At 43.3% G+C, this 23,460-nt stretch overlaps 1 protein-coding gene across 3 annotated transcripts in view; it reads right to left on the bottom strand.

The window, feature by feature from the left end:
• DENND5B (DENN domain containing 5B) overlaps window positions 1–23,460 on the bottom strand; it is a 119,521-nt gene that overhangs the window by 28,924 nt on the left and 67,137 nt on the right. For all 3 annotated transcript variants that reach the window (XM_065681873.1, XM_065681859.1, XM_065681867.1), the window contains 4 exons: window positions 16,873–17,060; window positions 12,546–13,082; window positions 10,929–11,160; window positions 8,732–8,882 (listed from right to left, as the gene is read on the bottom strand). In XM_065681873.1, coding sequence (XP_065537945.1) covers window positions 8,732–8,882; window positions 10,929–11,160; window positions 12,546–13,082; window positions 16,873–17,060 — 1,108 coding nt within the window. The remainder of the gene's footprint in view (window positions 1–8,731; window positions 8,883–10,928; window positions 11,161–12,545; window positions 13,083–16,872; window positions 17,061–23,460) is intronic.

The following is a 23,460-nucleotide window of genomic DNA, read 5'->3' as shown; positions in this document are numbered from 1 at the left end:
GCATCCTTTGAGGGAACACGTCCCACCGAAGGCAAAAGCAGAATGAAATGGGCAGAAATACACCATCATTAAGGCATTTTCAGCTAATTCTAGCCCTCTTCTCCACCTGAGAGAAGGCACAGACCATTCTCCGGATTATTAATCATAACTATATAGACAAATGTAAAGATCATTGGACACTTACGGAAAAAAACCCCGTTGCTCATTAAGTCGAGCAATTATACACGCAGCGAGCTGTGCGTTCCCTCTTCCCCAGCCTCTAAGCTAGAAAGAGGAGCTGCTGGGGCACTGGGTGAAGTCTGTGCATTCAGATGCTGCTCTGAATCTCCCCAGGAGATCTGGCGAAGATCTAACAGCAGATACGCAGGATTAAGCAGCTAAATCTTTTAAAGCCTTTTCTTTACTGGGCCACGTAGAATTTTCCCAAAGTAACTCTTCAACATTGCAATAGCCATTCCCTCCCGTCATCAGCAGAGATTGCATTTTACACTACTCTCTGCCTCTCCCTTCTGTCACTACAAGGGAATTAAGGGGGGTGAAAGCCCTCCCCAGTGGCCATACCCCTTCCTTTGCGTCGCTGCAACCCCACGTGGGTGCCTCTTCTGGCCCTGCTACGATGAGCTGTCGCCGGCTGCTGCCCTATTCATACCTCAGCACTGGTGCTGTTGAAGCAGTGAGGAAGGCTGTACTCACACACAGCAAATACCTGATTGCTGTCTGTCGTCCCTTGGGTTGGGGCTTTTGAGCTGAACTGCTATCACCTCTGCCCATGTGAAGCACATGAAATGAAGCCCTCCAGGCTGGTCCCTGCCCTTCCATCAGCACTGCAGCCAAACTCCTCAGTTGCAGTCCTCCCTGCCCCCCAAAAATGCTTTCTCCCCTTTATATTTTGCCCGTAGGGCCAAGAGCATGGACTACTGGCATGTTTCATTTACTCTTCACAGGAGAGGCATTGCTATGGGGATGAAGCAGCCACAGCTCAGGTGCTGTGTTGCAGAGCCCCCAGGGACAAGCTACCTACATAAAGGGAGAAAGGGGTCATTTCAGTTGCTAATTTGTATCTAACTCCCATGCTCCGAAATGAAGGCTCTTCACTTCCAGGGACTGTGAAAAAGCAATGGTATTTCAGAGGAGGGACCAGGGAAAACTGCTGTGTTCAATATAGAGAAATGAAATGAAGGCACCTCCAACCAAGACCTATTTAACATGAAGACAGAGAAGTCAGTATTGTTTAAGATCAAATTCGACCCTACAAGCATAGGAATAGGTTTGTAGAGATTAGGAGGAAATGTAAAGGTGACACTTGGAAAAGATGATACTTAACCTGTGATGCCTAACTTCTATTATAAAAATGGTAAAGTAGTCAGCATCACAGCTGAGCTGTCGGAAACCAATCTAGCAGAACAGCAGCCTCATACCAAGGACTGGCCGTGCTGTACTGCAACCATATGGAACTGCTGGAACAAGTGCAGAGGAGGGCCACGAGGATGATCAAGGGACTGGAGCACCTCCCATATGAAGACAGGCTGAGGAAGTTGGGGCTGTTCAGCCTGGAGAAGAGAAGGCTGCGTGGAGACCTCATAGCAGCCTTCCAGTATCTGAAGGGGTCCTGTAGGGATGCTGGGGAGGGACTCTTCATCAGGGACTGTAGTGACAGGACAAGGGGTAACGGGTTAAAACTTAAACAGGGGAAGTTTAGATTGGATATAAGGAGGAAATTCTTTCCTGTTAGGGTGGTGAGGCACTGGAATGGGTTGCCCAGGGAGGTTGTGAGTGCTCCATCCCTGGCGGTGTTCAAGGCCAGGTTGGATGAAGCCTTGTGTGGGATGGTTTAGTGTGAGGTGTCCCTGCCCATGGCAGGGGGGTTGGAACTAGATGATCTTGAGGTCCTTTCCAACCCTAACTATTCTATGATTCTATGATTCTATGTTTCTATGTACACCTCTCTCTCCCCACCTACCTTTCCCCCCTGCACCACTTAAAAAAGATCCACGGAGAAATGAAGAAGTTATGTCTACCCAAACCAGACATGGGTGTAATAGATAGGATATATACAGCAACACATGCAACATGCTGCTAGAGAACTTCATTCACAGACAGATTTAACCAATATTGTTATCACCATGAAAATCGCTACTGTAATTTACAATCTATTTACATTGACAACAGAGAAAGGAAGAAGACAAATACACTTATCTATAGGACCGAACCTAAATCTCCTCACATATAGACCATCTCCCGAGGTAGACTGTTATTTAAGTCTGCAAATCATGACAACACCCCTTTTACCTATATTCTTCCATCAAAGGAGTTAACTGTGTTTCTGTATTCACAAATTAGCATGTATCTGTACTACACCCTCCACCAAATCCCCCGAAAGCATGCGTGCAGCCTGCGCATTTTAAATACACGCAGACTGCAGGCGTAATCTGCTTGGGTTTGCATGTAGTTTGCATTGGACGAGACAGAATTTCAAGCCAAACACACATTGGACCAGAGAGAAATTAAAAGGAAGGTTGAAACCAAGCTTCACCTGATGACGGATGGGCTGACAGGGGAGGGGTTCTGAACCGTGAATCTGCTCTGCGCACACTGCTCCACAGTAAGGAGGATGAAGGCTCAAATAGAGATTAATACACCTTTCCATCTCTTCTGAAGGGCTGAACAAGAAAGCTTTTAAACGGCTTGAATAGTGGACACAAATGAGCAAAATGCCTTGCAGAGAGTGATCTTGCACTGACAGGCTGTCTTCTCAGATTGTAAGAAAAGAAGCGATTTAAAGGGGTGACACTCACAACCACCATCTTCGCAAGGAACAGCAGTAGTAATTTGCCAGCATCACCCCTTAAAGCCCTGACAAATCACTGCCAGAAGTTGTATTTAATTTGCAAACTCCCTTGAGACAGTAATGCTGTTCAAGGAAGAGTAAATAGAATAGAGGATGCAAGGCTCTGACACACATTTTTCCCGGTGAGCTTTAATTCTCCACAGCTATTTTAAAATGATATATTAACTGAAAGAAGTTAATTGCCCTTTTACCACCTTGCACCAGCTGAGCAGAGGAGCACTTGGGAGACTCACACATCAGGTTCCATGTTCCCATAGCACATAGTTCCTATTTCAGAAACCACTCTCAAGCACAGATTGTCAATCATACTTTGCTCTTGAAAATGAACGTACTCAAACACGAGTGGTTAATAATTTCATTGCACCTGCCAGTAGTTTGCTATATTAGGTTACCTAATCATAGATTCACGGAATGGTTTGAGTTGGAAGAGACCTTAAAGACCATCCAGTTCCAACTCCCCTGCCACAAGCAGGAACACCTTCCACTAGACCAGGTTGCTCCAAGCCCCTGTATCCAACCTGGCCTCGAACACTGCCAGGGATGGGGCAGCCACAGCTTCTCTGGGCAACCCATGCCAGTGCCTCACCACCCTCATTGTGAAGAATTTCTTCCTAATATCTAATTTAAATCTCCCCTCTTTCAGTTTAAAGCCATCCCTCCTTGTAGTGTCCCTACAGGCCCTTGTAAAAAGCCCCTTTCTAGATTTCTTGTAGCCTTATTCAGGTACTAGAAGGCCGCTCTACGGTCTCCCCTGAGCCTTCCCCTGTACAGGCTGCACAAGCCCAACTCTCTCAGCTTGTCTTCATAGGAGAGGTGCTAATAGATAGGAGCTGCTTATTTCGGATTTTCATACATAAAAAGTGAACTTTGACTACTTGCAAAGTTTACATAACATCAGCATTGTGCGTGGATGGCTCATTGATGATTCTTGTCTTGCTAATTTAGATACACTGCAGAAATGCAAGCCTAAACTACTTGAAAATGCAACTGTTTGGCTTGATTAAAAAAGTAGCTTAATGGAAGCCAGCCTTAAAACAGCACCCAGGAGATAAGGAGGTAGAAAAAGCCCATATAATAAGAAGCGCTCAGCACAAAAACCAGATCATTTCCCATAAAAGAATACTGTAGTTTAAACCAGAATGAATTCTACCATCATACAGAGATTCAGCAACCACTTCGCATTATATTCATGGCATATTTTTTAAGAACATTAACCAATGTTAAATGTTAGTGATTAAGCAAAAGGTATCCTATTTAAAAATGACAAGAACCAAAGCCCCAGACAGATAAACTCTGGGCAGTCCACAACTTGAAGCGGGGACTGGTGATGGAGGCCACAGAACAGTGCCCATACAAGTCCTGCCATAAACTGGAGCACGACAATAAACCAATGTCATACACTCCTAATGCATGATTTTTACAAATAGACACTGACACAGTGGTGGGGTCAGCAAAACACAGCACAGGAACAAACGCCTGGAGAAAGCAAAGAAATGCTTTTGAAATCTGCTTCTTGGGTAAGAGCAACACATCATCACTTTGCTGAAGCCTGAGGTTAGGAGGCCAAGTATAGCGAGTTCTGTGCTTGAAGACTTGGACTGCACCCTCCTTTGGGGATCGCTGCAGGTCAGGTAGGGTACAGAGGACAGACAAAAACACGAAGCTCACAGGAAGCAGGGATACAAGTGAGAGAGCCCAGGAGAGAGAAGTGGCCAGGAACGGAAAGAGGAAACAGGCTGATCAGGGAAGGATGCAATGAGGAAAATGGAGCTCAGATAAAGAAGGTGGGAAAAACAGAGCTGTACAAAGATAAAGGCAAAAAGTATAATTTAAGCCATTTTGTAAATGTGTAACAAAGCAAAACCTTCCTTTGTAAACCAAAAGAAACTAGGATAAAAAAAAAAATCAGTTCAGTTCTCTGAAGGCATTCACTATAAATTCACAGAATGCAAATATATTCCCATGCTTGGAGTGCAATCAATGGTTTCCTCTGCAATATTTAATCTCATTTATCAAGCTTCTTAGTACAAATTAAGTTACAAGGTAATCAATTAGATTGAAAACACAGCTTGTTTCATTGTTTTAATTTTGCACCGTAAGCATATTCACCCTAATTTAACAATTAGCTAGTGAAAAACCATGAAGTGTTTATGTTGCTTGGCTTTTTATCATTCAAATTCCTCTCCTGAATCACTGCAAATGCATCACCCAGTGGAGTCCCAGCTACAACTTTAAAAGCCTGGCAGAAAATGCACATGGGGAAGGAGAAGGGGAACACGCAGGAACCATAATGTGGTGGTGGTGGTGGAAAAAGGAAAGGAGGACTCAGGAAACTGCAGCTCTTTTCCAGAACCATAGCAAACTGCCTAAGGGACAGCAGCCTGTTTTCTCCTGGGACACTTTCTAGGAGGACTACTGCAGAAGGCACTGCTTTACAAGGTTAGAGCAGCATGGATGAGCTGCTTTTGTACCCAGAGGAAGTTGCAGCTGCTCTCTGTAGATTCAGAAGGTTTTCCCATGACATGGGGGATGTATCGAAGGCAACGAGCGCAGGGGGAATCCCTCAAGTGGGACGTTGCTTCCTGATGGGTAAGAGGACAGAACTGGGGGGTGCTATGGTTTTGTGGGGTTTTTGATTGCTGTTAGCTGCGATTAATTGCTCTTTTCTTTACAGAAAATAGTGTTTAATTTATAGAAATAATTTAGATACAGCAGTTATCCTATTTTGCTTAAGTTTAGGTCTGCATATTCTGCAGTTACTGTCTTTCCATGTTCTGGCAGTTTTGATCCAAAAGACAATTAGGGAAACTATACCTGTGAGCCTCCAGTTTTATGGAGGTGAGGGTTTGCGGTGGGGTTCTTTTGTTTGTTTGGGGTTTGGTTTTGTGGGGTTTTACTTGCTTGTTTTAAACTTTTAATTTCTTTTCAGTAAATTGAAATTTGAGGTCATGGTTAGTGAAGTTCTTGCTTAGCTGAGCAAGTCCATATCTCCTGACCACCCCAGGGGAAGAGGTGAAGACCAGCCCTAATGATAGCAAGCATGCTTCTGCAGTCTGCATGCTGGTAAGAGTAAGAGCAAATGTAAGAGGATTTGTTCAACTGACCTAAAAATGACCAAGCAGGTGAGAGAAAGCAGCAAGCAGTGTGAAGATGGCTGGGCCCAGAGGAGCGCTAGTTCATCCCTGGACCAGCCTCTTAAAGGACACCCTGAGGGGAAGCAGGAGAATGACAGAAATGGGACAAAGCATGCTGCTGAGCATGGCCGTGGGCTGACAGGTGAAACATTATCAGACTTCACTTGTATGACAGACTTTGGTGTTTTAACACTTACACATGATAATGTGATCAACATTCGCTTCCAGCTGCGTTTAGGTGGAAGCAATCCAACATGACTGCCAGCCCTTCCTCTCTTCCCAAGCCCTGTTCTCCATGCCTAGCAAACAAGAGTCAGACACCTCCTCTCCCAAATACCAATTTCTGCCTGTCTAGGCAATGCGGTTTTCTAGGATCACATACAGGATCTAGGACTAAAACTAAGTGCTTATTCTTTGCATTATATTTCTGATTTAGATACACATACAACAGCCCAGTAACTGTCAGTGCTCTGCCTGGCTACAGGAAGGAAATAGCTTGATTACATTATCAGCTCTAGTTACATATTTGTTAGCTTATCTGCCTAGAAAGAAAAGCAATAAAAATCTGATTGCAGGCCAGTGAGGACAGGTTTTCATTAAAACAGCTTTGAATTGGTTTATTTTACTGTCCAGCAACAACTGACTGTAAATGGGAATGATTCTTCTTTGCCTTTTTTTTCTTCCCCCCCCCCCCCCCCCATACAAATACACTTACAACATCCAGGACAAAATTTGCTAAGCAGAATGAAGTATACAAAAATAATTCTCATCTACATAACAATATCCTTTGCATTAACTTTATGAAACACACAGCTAGTTACATCTGAAGTGCCTGGGAATGTAGCTGAAATGTTCTCTTCTCCCATCCCCATATGCAAAGACCCAGTCCCATACGTAAGTATATCTCCAAGAAACACACACTTGGAAAATCAAATTAAAGTAACGCCATACTTCAATTGATTTTGTGGTCATAAGAATTACACTGTATTTGCAAAGAGCATGAAAAGGCTATCTATTTTCTACGTGGGTGTAAATTCATCAGAATTATATGTCCTGAATGAGAGAGGAAGAGTCCTCTCGGCTGCTCACACAGAAAGCCAGGAAGCAGAAAGATAGAAACAGATGGTCTTGAGATTTTCCAATTACAAACCTTTTTGGCAATATATAACTGGAGGAATTCCAAACATTTGTCACTTTGACATCGCTTTGAGGTAAGTAATAGGATTTGGGTACTTACAAATTCTGAAACATGCTGTAATTTGAAGACTAAAACCAGCTATCTAAATCAAAATCATTACTCGAGGAGTTAAAGTCACATTTTAGAACAGGCACCAATATAAGAGAAGCATCTCAAAAGGCATAAGGAAAACTATTTTTAATTTGATGCTTATTCATAGATTCACTAAGATTCTGCAATAGAGCCAGAAGATACAAGCCACTCTGAGCAGGCTGGGCACGCTCACACTGTTGCTGACACTGTAAAACTGAAACCCACCATAAGGATAAGAGGCAGACTGCTAAACACAGCATCCCACAAGATGAAGAAATCCTCCATTCCTCAAGGGAGCATTACCCCTAAACTTCTGTCTCGGTTGCAAACAAAGGAACTTGGAAATCTGCATCCCTCCCTTTGGTCGTTCGGTGTGTATTTTTAATTTCTTTTAAAGAATTGCAATCCTTTAAACCCTGAATGCTTAAGGATATCTTATTTTATCATTTGCAAGTGTTATACCTAGTAGGCTATAAAAAAGGAATTAGCTAGCACTGGGGTGCACAAAAGGTGTATAAATAGAACTGAGTGGGCACCACATACAGGAGCTCAGAGCAGTGTGTGTGTGTGTGTGTGTGTGCATGCACATGTCTAAAACAAGAGCTAGGTTTAACATTCAGACAGTCATAGCTATTGGAGCCCTACCACAGAAACTGGGAGTGAGGGCTTGAGCTAATAATTTCATGAAGTAGTAATCATTGATGCAAAAATTTACCATTTTTGAAGGGGGAAAAACCCCCTCATTCCGGGGTTTTGAGGGAAGACAGAAAAGGAAAAAAGTAACTTACAGCACTCCCTTTATACTAGAACTGTATAAACGTAAAGTGTGTCAGTATCCAGGTTCTCATTTTACATTAGGTAAATTAACTACGTAATGACATGTTCCATACCACATCTACAGATACTCCTGCCTTCATATTAAAGAGCACTACAGAACCTTATCAGACTCAGACAAGAAACCCAGGTACAGAACCACATGCTTTCCCACCCTCACAAAGTTATTCTTCCTGGTTATTCCAACGTGGAAACTGAAAGAAAGCTATAAAAATCTTTGGGTCACTTAGTAACAGCTAAAGAAAAAAGAGAAACAGAGGGGGCATTAATTCAATTCTGTATGATGGTGTGGAGGTTTCAATATCAAAATTTCTGTCAGAATCTAAAAACAGCAAAGAAGTGAATTTTACATTTATTATGGCAATGATAAAACTAAAATTATGTGTGAGAAGACACAGTACTTACCACTCAGTAGAAAACAGTACTGAGAAATCTTCCCAAAACCAGAGCTAAAGCTTTCTAATATAACCCAAACCACGGCTATAACTTCAATAACTGCAGCCCATACAAACAGAAATGGAAGGAGTTACTAGTGGCTCATTAGACTGGTCAAAGCCATTCAAAATCAAGAACTTATGTCCACTGATGTGAATATTTTATACGAGAAACTTGCTTTCACATCCAGAAAATAAAACCTGTGCTTACTTGTTATTGGTGGGTCCCGTTGCCAAGACATCTGATTGCAACTTTGGGAAAAATCCTTGTTCATATTTCCCTTGGCCAATCTTCATATCAAGTAAGTGCGGGTGGATAGCTGTGTGATCGATCTTCATCAGCCGCTGCTCGATGGACTGAGCTGCAAGTTACAGTCACAGTTGAACAACTGCGTTAGCAAACCACCTGAAGACACATGCTATGACAACAGAAGTGGTCATGCTCCGATCTCTGAAAACGCTCTATAAAAGTTAAATAGTGACTTTAAACCCAGAATTCTGTCACTTACAGCAGTGAGGGAGCATCTGCGCTGTTATGTTGTTATTTAGCTTTTAGTTTCTCCACCCAAAACAAGTAGGACTAGCACAAGCAAGTTAGCTGTTAAACAAGCAAGGATTCACAGGAGCCTACGAGATGCGCTATGAACCGGCAAGAGCAGTCCAACCTTTCACTCCAATTCACTGTTTAGTTTTAACACTCCTTCAGCAGAATGGAGACCTCTAAGGCCGGTTGCAAATCTCTATGGGATCAGGCACCTTGCTCTGCCCAGAGAAGTCTGCCTGGGGAGATGTACAGGAGGCAATACCCGTGTTTTACAAACATCTGGCACCTATCATGATCCTCCTTCCGATATTAGATATGCCATTACTGGATGACAGGCCTTCAAAAAGCATAGCTAACTGTAACAAGGCCTGAGCAGCATCAAGAAGACGAACAGATGCTTGGAAAGAGGGGAGGAAACTATGGCAAGATCAGAGAGGGATTTCAGCTCCGCTGAGACTCATGTAGTTCAGTCATTTGCTTCAAGAACATGAGGATTTCATCTCAAATCTCAAGCAGGGTGAAATCTGTCACCCTCTCAACATTGAGTCAGATGCACTGTGAGGGAAAGGGGAAAGGAAGTGTATGGGGGAAATCAGCATTTAATTAGCAACTTTAATATTCAACTCTTTATAGCCCATCCATTAACAGGCAGGCCCGTTCTTTTCAGCATATCACAACTACTGAATATGCAGAATGTGGAAGCTAAATCCATTTTCCATTTGTCAGGAACAACACAGAACTCATTTCCTATTTAATAAAACTGTGATGGGAAAGAAACTGTCAGGAGATTTACATACATTACCCTGGGAAACTCAGCAACTTTTTTCCCCACTAAAATAATAAATAAGCTTCATGAGGTTTTCTTTTGGAAAAAAGGGCTGGGTAGTGTGGGGTCAGAGGGTTTGAAGGGTTCCGAAAATAGGAAGTTAAACAAACAGGTGCTGGATCGGTGCTAGGGTCACGTATGTTGTGAATGGGAAATATGAAGGAAAGTTGGTATTACTATCCGTTTGCTGCGTTTCACAAGACAGAAAATGAGGTTCCGGTGCCACAATATCTACCAAAACTAGACGCTGAATAGACAGTCGACCTGCAAATTAGAATTGGTTTTAGATAGTTAAGTAGGCACAGGATTTCTATTTCTGACACGTTTGTACCAAGTAAAATGCTCGGAAGGAATTATACAAAAGAAGTATGTGTTTACCCCAGTTCATTAATGTGTGTCCCAATAAATTTAAGAGCGTAACTTCCCCGTATTACTTAGAAGTGAAATAAATACTTGCACAGTAAGAAACTCAAGTGTAATTTGAAAATGCATCTTGTGCGGGTAATGGAAAAAAAATCCCAAGTCTTAGTATAAGGCGTACTATTCATTAACACTATTGCTGAAGCTACCAGATATGCCACACAGGATTATGTCCCCAGCATCCCCTGCTGCTCTACCCAAATGGCAAAAGAAGGTCTTTTTACAGGAAGGGGCAGATGAGGCCGGTGGAGCAGACACTGGGGCTTGGTTCCTCGGTGCCACTGGTGCTGGTCCCACCACCATGGTGAAGGAAAGTTCTCCTGGCAATGAAACAGAAGCTGCCTAAAATGAGAAACGGCGAGCCCAGCTCCATGGTTTGGCTTGTGTTTATTAAAGGCACCAGCCCAGCAGAGCTCGAAGGGAATGTAGAGGCTTCCACTGTTTTGGGTGTTTTAAAGCATGAAGTTTTTGCCTAGGGAAAATAAGGACACCGCTGAGTCATCCTCAGGTAGCTTTAGGGCTTCCTCGCTGGCTGCAATGCTCAGATGACTAAGGACCTATATTTCTTTGTGGCTGACACTGTACTTTTGAATATTTTACTAGCCTGTCTGAACGTACCTGCTTCTTTCAAAGTGCTGCATTTCTGATAGTTGGATGTCCGCAGTGCAGGGGCCCTTACGTTATATAGCTTTATTTTCTCAATTCGGGAGTCAAAAACTCGCAGAAAAGGGTCCTTCTCTTCCCACTGGGAGATTATCTTATTGTCTATGAAGGTTGCAAACATCTGTGTTTCGATGAAGTGTGAAAGGAATGGGAGGTAAGGCTCAGGTTGGTCCGAAAGGAAGGAAGCCTGAAATACAGAACAGCTCATTAGTGCCATATTCCCACCTGCCATTGACATGACGAGCTGTCCTGCAGCAGAGAACTGATCCAGCAGCCAACGGGAAGGCTTGGACAAGGCTTCCCCACCACAAAAACACCTCTCAGAATTGTGAATCCATCTGCAAATGGGTTTGGTTCATGGGTCACCTCTTCAGTCACAGCTGTGAGAAACAAGTAGTTGTGGAGACTTTGTGACAGGTAGACTGTCACAAATGGAATATGGAGTTATTGAAGCATAACTCCAGCTTTTTCAAAGCAGCCTAGCAGCTACCACCTGCAGGAACAAGACCTGTGCAAGCCATGGCAGACCACCACCAGATGAGCCCACGTGGGACCTCTGGTCTGGCATCCCTGCTTAGGACCAAATCACTTACTAAGTACATATGAAGTGGGGCACAGTGCACAACAGCTAGTTCTCTCTTGTGAAGTCATTCAGGGAAATCAATCATGAATTTGCAATAGAAACTGAGTGTGTGCCCAAATCTCTGACTGAGCTTTGAAAACCCTAACCTTAAGAGCCCATTTTATTGCAGAAGTATCAGCAGAGATTGCCTAAACAACACTTGCCTTAGGAATGCTGCACCATTCAATGCCTGAATACAAACAAGATCAATAAAAGGCATGGCAGCATTTTTCTGATCAAAAGCTGACTCAAATCAGTATTTAGTCTGTTCCTGCCTCTTTAGCCTTCTACCATTCTCCTTAGAGAAGGACTTGTGTCTGAAAAAGCTGATGGCTAGGAGAGCTAACTACTTTGCAAGGTCACTCAGAAATAACTGTGCAAGCTTCCCAAGATTGCTCATTCCTTTTGCTAGCCTACAGTCTCTTTATTTCCCCATTGGTAATCTCAGCTTTCTTTTCACTCTAGTGTACACACTACGGTGGGGTCATAACAGTACTCTTCTGCCATAGGAATGTGATAACCTTCTACAGAACAACATTACCCATTAAAAAGAGCTCTACTGTGAGATTAGGAGACAAGGACTGGATTTGCATTTTGTCTTGTGTGTGCACCTCTCCTCTCACCAAACAAAAAAGAAAGAAAGAAAAAGAGGTCCATTTCCATTGCTACCCTTTCCACCAAACCCACAGAGGAAGCCCCATCAGCTGGGCAGAAACCTGCCAGCCTGGTTCATACAAGCCAGGACAGCTCTGACCAGCTCAGTGGATCTGCACCAATTCACTTTGGCAGACAATCTGGCCCTGTGTAATCAAACCAGATAAATCTCTCAGTGAGGCAGATGAAGAACAGGGGATTAGAGTACCTAGGCTATATACACACATTACGTAGCTGTTCTCCCTCCCTCCCAAAAGCACTTTCAGATGGAATAATGAATACACAGCTATCTTTACTTTGTCAAAGTTTTGCATTTGTTCCCTGTTTGTCAGCCATGACTCCATATCAGGGGCAGCCTGAATGACGAAAGCCTCATAGTCTGCGAACATCTGCGTGAAGCGGTTGGCGAACACCTCGCGAAGCTGCACGTTCAGTTTGTAGTCCCTCAGCTCCACCTCCTCACAGGGCAACTTCCCATCCTTCTCCTTCTCTGCAAGGGGAGCCGTGATGGTCATTTTTTCCATCGTCACGCCAGTTCTTTTGGCCAGGGCCTGCAGCCGGGCGATCGTCTCATTGCCCTTCAGCAGCTCGTACATGTTGAGGGCGTTGCTGGGGATGTTCCCGTTCTTTTTGTCGTTCACCAGGTCACTAAGGACCAGGTTCTTGAGTTTGGTGGCGCTGTCACTGCAGTGCAGGTTACCCTCCGGTGGGATGCCAAACTGCAGGAGAACCTCGGAGATTTCCTGGATGAACTCCAGCTTGTTGGGGAACTGGGGGAATTCCTCTGGCAGTTCGATGAAATGGTTATCAATGTCCACAAAGCACAGGTTTGCCTGAAATACAAATAAAAGTTTCAAAATGGATGCTCAGCACAGAATTGGCTTCCTCCTGGCAGTGTTCAAGGACAGTGTGGACGGGGCTTTGAGCAACCTGGTCTAGTGGAAGGTGTCCTGGCCCATGGCAGGAAAGTTGGAACTCGATGAGATTTAAGGTCCCTTCCAACCCAAACCATTCTATGATTCTCTAATAAGTAGCCCTGTTTTCCTACGGTAAGAGCTTTCAGCAGAAAGCTAAGAACACACATATGCAGGAGACTTAGTTGTGTTGTCTAGCCTATGACACTTCAGTAAAGCTGAAGACCAAGTGGATGGCAACTGGATGAATAAATAAAGCATCCTGCCCTCTCCTGCTCCCTCAGGACTTGCCGATTCCAAACTTCCCACTGCAAAGACGAGATATCCCCTCCCAGACTGGCCAAGGACACACCAGCAAGCACAATGTGCAGCACCATTTCTCAGCACATGCAAAAACTGTGTGTTGAATTATCACATCTCAAGGACATGTTTATTTTACCAGGATCCAACTGCAAGAGGACTCTGTAGCTGTGCTCCCAAGGAAGGAGGTGTTCAGCGAGAAAGATGACATTGCTACAAGCAAAGCTACAAAAAAGGGTCCCATGCAAATCCTTTGGGATCATGTCTGAATATAGCTTGTCCTCTGGAGGTCAAGCGCCATTTCCCTGTTCCCCTTATTCCCTGTTTCCACGAAGGCTTTTAATCTTGGCAATTCCTCTGCCCGAGATTTAAACACAGTGCTCTTAGACAGCTTTGCTACGATTGGAGATGGATCTCAGCCCATAAGACTAAAGCTAAGTGAAGACATTAATCTAGCGGAGCAGATACTTTTTGCTAGGGAAGTGTCAATGGGGGGATGGAAGAACCCTACATAAAAATTAATTACATTGCAAATGCACCCTCAGGAATAATAGCAGAATGAAAAACAGTAATTGATCTCCTGGACTGCGGCTGATTTCTGAAATTCACTGTCTGAGTGCACTCTGCTGAATAAATCTTAAACCATGTCAGATTCCCAAGGTGCTGAGCTCTGACGGGTTTTACCCTGGCACAAAGCTGCAGAACGGGAGATGCAGAAACCCACAGGGCAGGGGCAGCAGCAGCAGCAGGTCTTTGTTATGCCTTGCTTGGCCATTAGCTCAGCTCCTTTGCCTGCTCCGAGGTGCTTGTGCTGTTCTTGACTTCCCACCAAAAGCTGTAGACTAATCTTCAGATTATATGAACAGAAAGGACTGATTTTCCTCCTTTTCTGAAAAGGTTAATTTTCAGCAGGACGATCCATTCCACAGAAAACATGGTTATAATATACCGGATATTTTAGGGACATGTTTGACATTAAGCACCTTTTGCAGAGATACTTTAAAGTGTATTAGCATTAATTTGGTAAAGCAAAGTGTCCCTTCAGCTCGCTTTTTCATAATAAATCTGGACTGTACAAAGAAAAGCATTTCTTCATCCAAAACAATTTGCTTTACTTAGCTATACAGCCTCAAAGAGTTGTGGTATGCATCGGTGCGGTTCCTTAGCTCAGGGACTGTCTTCTTATCTATCAATATTTCATTTCAAAGGCTTTTTAATTTCAGCTCTGCATATAATTTACAAAATTTGAAAAATTAGATTTGGATTCAGAAAACCCTCAGGGCATTGGTCTCACTCCTCTCTTCAAAAACATCCGATGATGAAAGTTAATGCAGGCAGATTAGTAACCTTAAAACAGCACGATGGCCAGTTGTTAGAATTTTTATCTCTAGCAAACAAATGGTTTATATTTAGAGCAAGAGCTTGAAAAGCTAGCCCCTGGCCTGAACAATAAAGGAATGCTAAAGCAAACAGCACTTCAACACTGCTTGCATCTCGAAGGATTTTCTATTTTTTTTATTGTCTAGAGGAATTTGAGATCCAAGATCTTCCCTGTCAATTCCCCTTCTTTCTTTCCCTCTCCCACAGTTACCGGACTTGTGGTGTTCATAAATGCTAATATTTTTCACTCATTTGTTATACATCATAGTGGGGGCGGGGGGGGATGTGTGTTTCCACCCCACTATTACTCTTCCCTCACTGGCAATATTTAATTTGTTATTCCAGCAGTACTTCAAGCCCATCACATTAGAACTTTAATTTAAGCAAAATGACAGCTTAATCTGCTAACTAAAACACATGACTAATAATTTTTAAAATCACAGTAATTATGTAATATTAGCACGGTTTTACCAAAAAGCGTAGCTAGATACCAGCTTCTTTTCCACACCAATGCAAATTTCATGCAATTGGGTCATTGTATCCACGAGGCAAGACTTGATTCGCACTGTTACATGCCACTGATCCTAACAATCAGGCACCTCCACTTAATACTTAAAATAGACCTTTATTAAAAACCATATTATCCTTGCCCCGTGTTTATCCCTCCAGTTCCACATACAAACTCCCCCTCCTGCATATTCTCCCCTGCTGCTGCTCTCAACCTGCCTCCTCAGTCAGGGCACCTCTCTGCAAGCCTTAGGGACCCTGCCTGAAGGAAAGGTCTGTGCATGAAGCTGAGCACAGCACTACCACCGCCACGAGATGTCACAGCCATGCAAGCCCAAGTTAAAATGCATAGCATGGTCTAGAGATGGGTTGAGTCACTGTCTCAAATGCAGACGCCTAGCCATATCGCAAAGACTTTGCCCTATGGAGAGTGATCAGTGGCCAGGTTAAAATGTGAAGCAGTTTTAATCATCTTGGTGAAATTTTGAGGAGAAGGATCTCCATTTCACTCTACCACCAGTGATCTGAACACTTAGGTTAGGAGGACGACCTTTCCACCCTTTATTCCTCTGTGGAAAAAGTGATAGACCAGGCAAAGTTTTCACTTCCCATTGCATGGGAGGACAGAAGATCTTCAAAAGACCACCACTGGATTGAGTCAGTATTACAGAAGTAAGTATGAGTGTATGCCTATAGGTGGTTCACAGGCATGGAATTAATGCAAATCTGGCTTGTTTGTAATGAACCTCAACCCAGCCAGGAACGTGTGGGCTCATGCAAGGGTGGGATGAGGCTGGCAGGACAAGGTGATACTTCTCATCAGCAACAGGGGGACAGGTTTATGCCATTGGACTCTTCATTAGAGACTGTAGTGACAGGACAAGGGGTAATGGGTTCAAACTTAAACAGGGGAAGTTTAGATTGGATATAAGGAGGAAATTCTTTCCTGTTAGGATGGTGAGGCACTGGAATGGGCTGTCCAGGGAGGCTGTGAATGCTGCATCCCTGGCGCTGTTCAAGGACAGGTTGGATGAAGCCTTGGGTGGGATGGTTTAGTGTGAGGTGTCCCTGCCCATGGCAGGGGGGTTGGAACTAGATGATCTTAAGGTCCTTTCCAACCCTAACTATTCTATGATCTAGCAACTACACCTGAGATCCAGATTCATGAAGACCATTCCCAAATGAAAGGTTCTTTAGCCCTCTGTCAATAGGACTATGACAGTGAGAAAGAGCAACAAAACCTGATGAAGCATGTGATGTAGGGAAAGCATAGAAACTTCCAGTGTCATAGTAAGAAGCAGGAGAAGCAGTCAGAAGTCAGTATACTTAGTGGTACTCACTAAATTCAGGAATGCACTGAGAAGCGCTTTGGAGGCTTCCCCTACTGTCTCGCTCCTGGTGGCAAACAGCCTTCACAGTGCCAGAGAAGGCTCCTAAGACCAGGCATGGCATTTTCCATCAGGGATTCACACAAATATTAACAATGCATTCCAAGATTGCATCCCCAAAGGTGGAGACTGACCTCCTGAGGCAGCTCCAGCTTGGAGCGGTCGGTTCCCTCCTTGGACTGCAGCCCCATCAGGTAGGGAACAGGAGCATCCAGAAAATGCAGGAGAGAGGCAGGAAGGATAGGGACATACACATGCTGCCACTGAAACGGGAACAGCAGCGTTGTGATCCCCTCTGCCACCGTCATCAGCCGCTGATAATCTAGACAGGGAAGGAGAGAGAGAGAGACAGACATTGAGTTATCTTTGTGTTTCACTTTTGAAATCTGGTTGGCAAGGACATCAGTGAGAAAACAAGAGAGAAACCATGTTTATGTGGTGAGATGTGTGAAAATAAGACAGTACTTAAAAACCTTACACGTTATTTGTCAAAACTCATTACCCCCAGGAAGAAACTGCTGAGCATAAATATTCACATCTTATCTGGATCTATTATGTCATTAGATTCATTTATTAAAAGCATACCAAAAGTTCTCTGTATAGTACAGGATAATAATACAGGATAATAATACTCTGAATCTATAAAAAGCGTGTATTTTTACAAGGAAAAAAGAGGAGAAAGAAGTGAGCTTGAAGGAAACATTGTGGTTTCTCGCTTGCTCCTGTCTGCCTGTTTCTGCTCCACTTGCTACTACCGCTTTTCAGATTTGCCTTGGCCACATACCAACAGAAGTTTACAGTCCCTAAGTATTTAAAAGCACTGCTTGTAAATCAAACCCAAACAGAAGCCCAGCAGAAATTTAGTTGTCCAAAATATTCTGTATAGCTACCATATTTACACTGTATTGTTTCCCCAAATCTGTATTTAATCCACTAGTTCACTGCTTCGCAATGTTTGGCTCAAATAAACACTTCATGCTTTACTTTTTAAATTAAAACTTAATTTGATCCAGCTGAGCTGCAAGAATATTTGGATATGAGTAAATTCTTTTCCAACTACCCAGCTGGCATGATGCAATACCGCAACCTGTTTATTAGTATGAGGGAATCTAAATTTGAGAACACTTTGGGGTTTGTTTCTTTGTTTTCCTTTAAAAATAAATAAATCACACGTTGGTATTAAAGAGAAGGGCATCCTTACAGTGAATGGTAAACTGCAGGCAGTCCATCAGGAAACAGGTAAAGGGCCCTGGCTCTTGTGAGCTGCTGGTGAATCTGAAACCAGATGATTTTCCTACTCCACATTACAGCTGCTTCTGCCTTAATAACAACCCCCCTCAAATTTCTAAGAACATGGAGGTACTTAAACCCCAATTCCTTAGGAATTTTAACTTGCCATGAAGCAGCAGCACACCTCATTTAACAGTGTTGGTTAAAGATAGGAACACCAAAGCATAAGTTCAGAAGCGTCTTTGAACTTGCACAAGGTGTCTGGCACAGACAAGACAGGGAGTCAGTTCCAGTTCCTGTCCTGTGCCTCTGCTACCTGTGAAAGCTTCCTTTTACTATTTGCAGCTTCAGTGCATGGTACATCATCAGCAACCACCAAAAGCAGCAGAAGGGATGTCTCCTCTATGGCTGTATCCTAAACCAGTTCTCAAGTTCTCGTCAGTGCCTGGCGAGTCTCATTGAGCAAACAAAGGATTTTTCACTCTCACCACAGGCAGACCCGGATCCTTGGTAACGGTTGGGTTGTTGCCCATCTCTCCTAGCCCCTCTGCCTCACTCCATAAAACTAAACGTATATGTATGAACCTGGTCTTGAGTCTGCTAAGGCTGCTTTTTTCCTATAGCCCCACTGACTGCTTTTGCCTGCATAGGAACCCAGCCTGACCCTTTCCATTTCCTGAACAAGCCAGCCTGATGCCCTGGCAGACATCCGCAACAGCACTGCCATCTGACACGGCTCAGCTATTAGGAGGTCACTGGCAAGATGCACTTGGATAAATATGCAAATTAAAACAACAAATTGCATAACCCATTCTCCTTCCTGCTAGCACCTCTTAGTGGAAAACCAGCCTCGATCTGCAGAAGGTCAGCCGGGCGGGCAAAACCATTTTTCATCTTGTCTTACTAATAGCTAGTCACTTGATCTTCAAAATGATTTTCATGCGCACAAGTCAGTCTCAAGGTTACACCTCAAAGCCGTTCCCGACTACAGATCAGCCATTTATGAATCCCTCCTTGTGCAATGGTCTATAATTACACAGGTCCATGTGCGGTCTTGTTGAGCGCTTATCCAAACTGAAACAATACTGCTGGTGAACATTAAGCACCTCATAACCTTCCGTAACTCTGAAAGCTTTAAAGGTTTAAAACAAAAAACATCAAACATAGAAAGTAGTATGTCTTGGTACACATGAGGCCATTTCAAAGTCTGTTCTGATCTACATAGCCTGAAATAATGCTGCTACAGACAGTAGCTACAGCTGCTACAATGCTTGCTACGGGCTTGGGGAAGAGTGGCTGGAAAGCTGCCAGATGGAAAAGGACCTGGGGGTGTTGGTCAACAGCCAGCTGAACACGAGTGTGCTCAGGTGGCCGAGAAGGCCAATGGCATCCTGGCCTGTATCAGAAATAGTGCAGCCAGCAGGGCCAGGGAAGTGATCACCCCCCGTACTGGCCACTGGTGAGTTTTGGGCCCCTCACTACAAGAAAAGCATTGAGGTGTGGAGTGTATCCAGAGAAGCACAATGAAGCTGGTGAAGGGTTTAGGGAACAAGTCTTACAAGAAGCAACTGAGGGAACTGGGGTTGTTTAGCCTGGAGAAAAGAAGGCTCTGGCTCTGGCGAGACCTTATCGCTCTCTGCAACTGCTTGAAGGATGAGAGGAAATGGCCTTATGTTGTGCCAGGGGAGGTTCAGATTGAATATTGGTAAAAAATTCTCCACTGAAAGGGTTGTCAAGCATTGGCACAGGCTGCCCAGGGAAGTGGTGGAGTGACTACCTATGGAGGCATTTGAAAGATGTGAGGATGGGGCACTTAGCAACATGGTTTAGTGGTGGACTTGGCAGTGCTGGGTTAACTGTTGGATTTGATGATCTTAAGGATCTTTTCCAACCTGAACGATTCTACAGTTCTGTGTTTCTTCGTGTTCAGGGTCTAATCTCTGATTTGTACACAGGACATTTCCCAAGAGAAACTGCTCAAGGAGGATAATCCCAGGACAAAGTGGCCCCTATGGCTTCTATTGCAACTGCCGCCTCCTACCAGCTGCTTAGCAGGATTTGGCACAGGTCTGTCTCTCACACTTAACCTTCCCCCTAATTGAAGAAGAGGGCAAAACAGTTGAGTTCAAGGAGTCTGGATCCAACCCCCTTTTCTGGCAGCATCTGCCAGAGGCCCTTGGCCAAGTCCCTGCATCTCACTTCTTGCGCAGGACAAATAACTGCAGTGGGGATCCGCTCCACCAGGAGTTGGCAGTTCTGCTGCATGAGCATGGAGATGGAAATGGTTTTGGCATTTGAACATCAATTCTGAACACCAATTCACTACAAATGTAACTCTGAAAGAGGACAAAATTTGACAAATATTTGGCTTGATGCTGATTCTCCATAACGCAATAATAGGACAATAACCAATCAGTACAGTATTACAACAGATACTGCGCATGCAGAAATATCTATCCCGAAGAGCTTAAAGTTCAAACACAGGGAGTGACTGAGAAAACAAGACAAATTAATCCTTCTTTCATTTTACAGATTGGGGATAGAAGCTCTAAGATCTTAGGCAATTCACAAAGCTCAACATAAAAAATACTTTTCCTAGTACAAAGGAATCTGATCTCTCAAAATCCTTACCATGCTGCAGCAAAGTGTAACCAAGTTTCATTAAGAGAGGAAAGGGATGACCCTGCCCAAACAGCTAAGACCTCCCTCATTCAAGTGCTACCTCCAAAACAGGTTGGAATCTTTGATCATAATCAAACAGGAGACAATTTCACCTGGGACATTCTCAGCAAAGGCCCAACCATGGAGTTTTTGAGTATAAGAGTACACACGCCCATTCAAACCAGAAACAGCGTTCTTGCTGTGATCAGTACACTGTTATTCCAGTTTCAACACACCCAGGCTTCCTGATAAAAAAACAATTTGGCAGTTTTCCAGCTCTCTTTTCCAGTAACCTACTAAACGTAAGGTAGAAAGCTGCTGAAGAGCTGGAGTCTCAGCTTGGATCTTCTAAATCCAGTACAATGCTTTAAAAATAGACAATGCTTCCTCTTTCTTTTCCCTTTTAAGTCCTGCTTTACATTCAATTTGAAAGCACTTGGAAGCATTTGAAAAGATGGGTTACCTGGACACCATTTCCTCTACTGCTTTTTGAACATGCATAAAGTATACCTACAAATACATGCAAAGCTATGTATTTAAATATGCATCCTGAAAGATGATAATCAGATCCCAAAGAATAATTTTTCTTCCCTTATCAAAAGGAAGAAAACAATTCTAAGCAATCGTTTTTAAACAAAACAAAGCCAATAACAGAGAAAAAAATATCAACCAATGAACCTTAATGAGAAAGAGCCAATTCTTTGGAGGGAAACACCTAAACACCTGGCTTTAAAATATTCTTTTGATTTGTAAGTAAGTTTTTCCACATGCTACCTTTACAGTCAAAGTATTATAAGCAATCGCTGTTGAACTGCTACTTTTTGTAACAAGTATGGATTAGCTGATTCAGGTATATTGGAAAAAAGGGAAAATAAAAGATAATATTCTGCTTTGAGCTCTGAGTGCAAGTCAGGAACGGCACACAGTGAAGCCTGTCTGGGAGCTTGGCACCTTCAGAACTGTAATGTTTCTATATAGCGTAAAGAAGATGAAAAGAGGAATCTGAAATTCACATCTGAGACAAAAACTGTTTATGAAAGCAAAGGTTTTCAAATCAGGTCTCAATAGCTCCACAGCATCAATGCATATAAAGTATTGCAGACTTGAAAGTGCCCTGGAAGCTTCCATCTTTCATCTGGTTTGTATACTGGCAGCTGTGATGACTGATGAGCCAGACCAGGTGATTTTCAAGAGATGTTCAGATAAAATGCACAAAAAGACTTCAGGAAAGGTTGGTCATAGAATCACAGAATGGTTCGGGTTCGAAAGGACCTTAAGATCACTGAGTTCCAACCCCCCTGCCATGGGCAGGGACACCTCACCCTAGACAATGTAGCCCAAGGCTCTCTCCAGCGTGGCCTTGAACACTGCCAGGGATTCTCCATAGAAAGCACCTTGCACCAGTGCTGCCTTCAGGACGCTTGTACAGGTCAGTGACATAGGGTTGTAACCAGCAGACCATCCTGAAGAAACAACCCATGGCATCTCAATGCCCTTTTATCCCTGATGAATGAGTAACCAATGGGTGACATAGCACATGAGTTACAAGATAAAAGCAGAGCAGCAATTTATGCAAATCTGAAAATACATATTTTCTTATACATGATGATCAAGATGAGACTGCATCTAATTGCCTGAACTAAGAATTACCCTCTGAGACTGGGGGTCAGCTCTGCCTCAAGGGAAACATCCTGAGGCCACTATTCACTGAAGTCAATTCTTCTCATTTTCCCATGTTGGCAAATGCTTAATGGAAAAAAATCACTTCCACTTCAATAAATTTCCATTTATCCATGTCACAGCTTGCCATCAGTGATTCAGCATAAATTAGCTTATGATTAAGAGCCACCTTAAGAATTAATTCACAGGAAAACTTGAATTAGCTCCTATTACCAGCATGGTTAAGCCTCCGAGAGCAGGGCAAAAGCCTGTGACAAAGCTGGCAAGTGGGCAGCAGGACATGTGAAGATGCCCCTGATGACACAGGGAGCCCCTTGTTCTGCCCCAGGGCAGCAAGGTGGCGTGGATGGCACAGACTCCGCTTAAAAAAGTGGAGAGGTGGTGGAGTGTGTGTGTGCTTAGTGTTAAAAGCAGTTGCCCAATCTTTCCCCCAAGTTCCGTGTGAATATGAACAGGAGTAGGGTTGTGGTACAGACCTGTATTAGCTCCTTCTTGTTTCTAGATGCTTTAAAAACTTGGCTTTTCAGGCCATACTGACCTCAGCTAATAAAACTGAGCAACTTTAAACTAAAAAATGTTTTTGTCTTTTCATCTAAGCTAAAAACGAAGAGTTGATTTGATTATTCTATCCAATTACGAGTCTCCTTTCCAGCAGAACACACGCTGCAGTCTCTTCTGACTGTGGTGCTGCTGAGGCCCTAAACCCAGGTCTCTTTCACAGCATTTTATCCCCATGTAAGTTGCTCTCTCCAGTAGCTTTCCACTGTTTTTTAATGAATACTAGTGTGGAGTGCACCCATGTTAATTAATGAGCAGAAGAGCAAAGGTTTTCTATGTAACTATTTGGTGTAAAATGTTTTAAAAAGCAAGCACATCATGGATGTATTTGTTTAAAAAATCTCCTCCAAAATAAGACTTCATAAAAAAGGCTTTTCAAACACTACCTTTTTCAAGGCAATAACTCTATATATGCAATCATTTGTATTATAATTTCTAAGAGTGGAAAAAAAAAGCAAATAATTTTGAGGAGCAATTACTCAAACCCTTTGAAAAACAACTTGGGAAATGCTCAAAATTATAATGACTAGAAACAGCCTAAGCTCTTAGAAGTTTATCTTTGTCTCATCCACATATTCCCTCTCACGTTTAAA

Source organism: Lathamus discolor, chromosome 1, assembly GCF_037157495.1.
Source record: "Lathamus discolor isolate bLatDis1 chromosome 1, bLatDis1.hap1, whole genome shotgun sequence".
In the NCBI taxonomy this organism is placed as follows: domain Eukaryota; kingdom Metazoa; phylum Chordata; class Aves; order Psittaciformes; family Psittacidae; genus Lathamus; species Lathamus discolor.
Note: the sequence above shows the minus strand (reverse complement) of the source record. Positions and strands in the feature narration are given on the sequence as shown.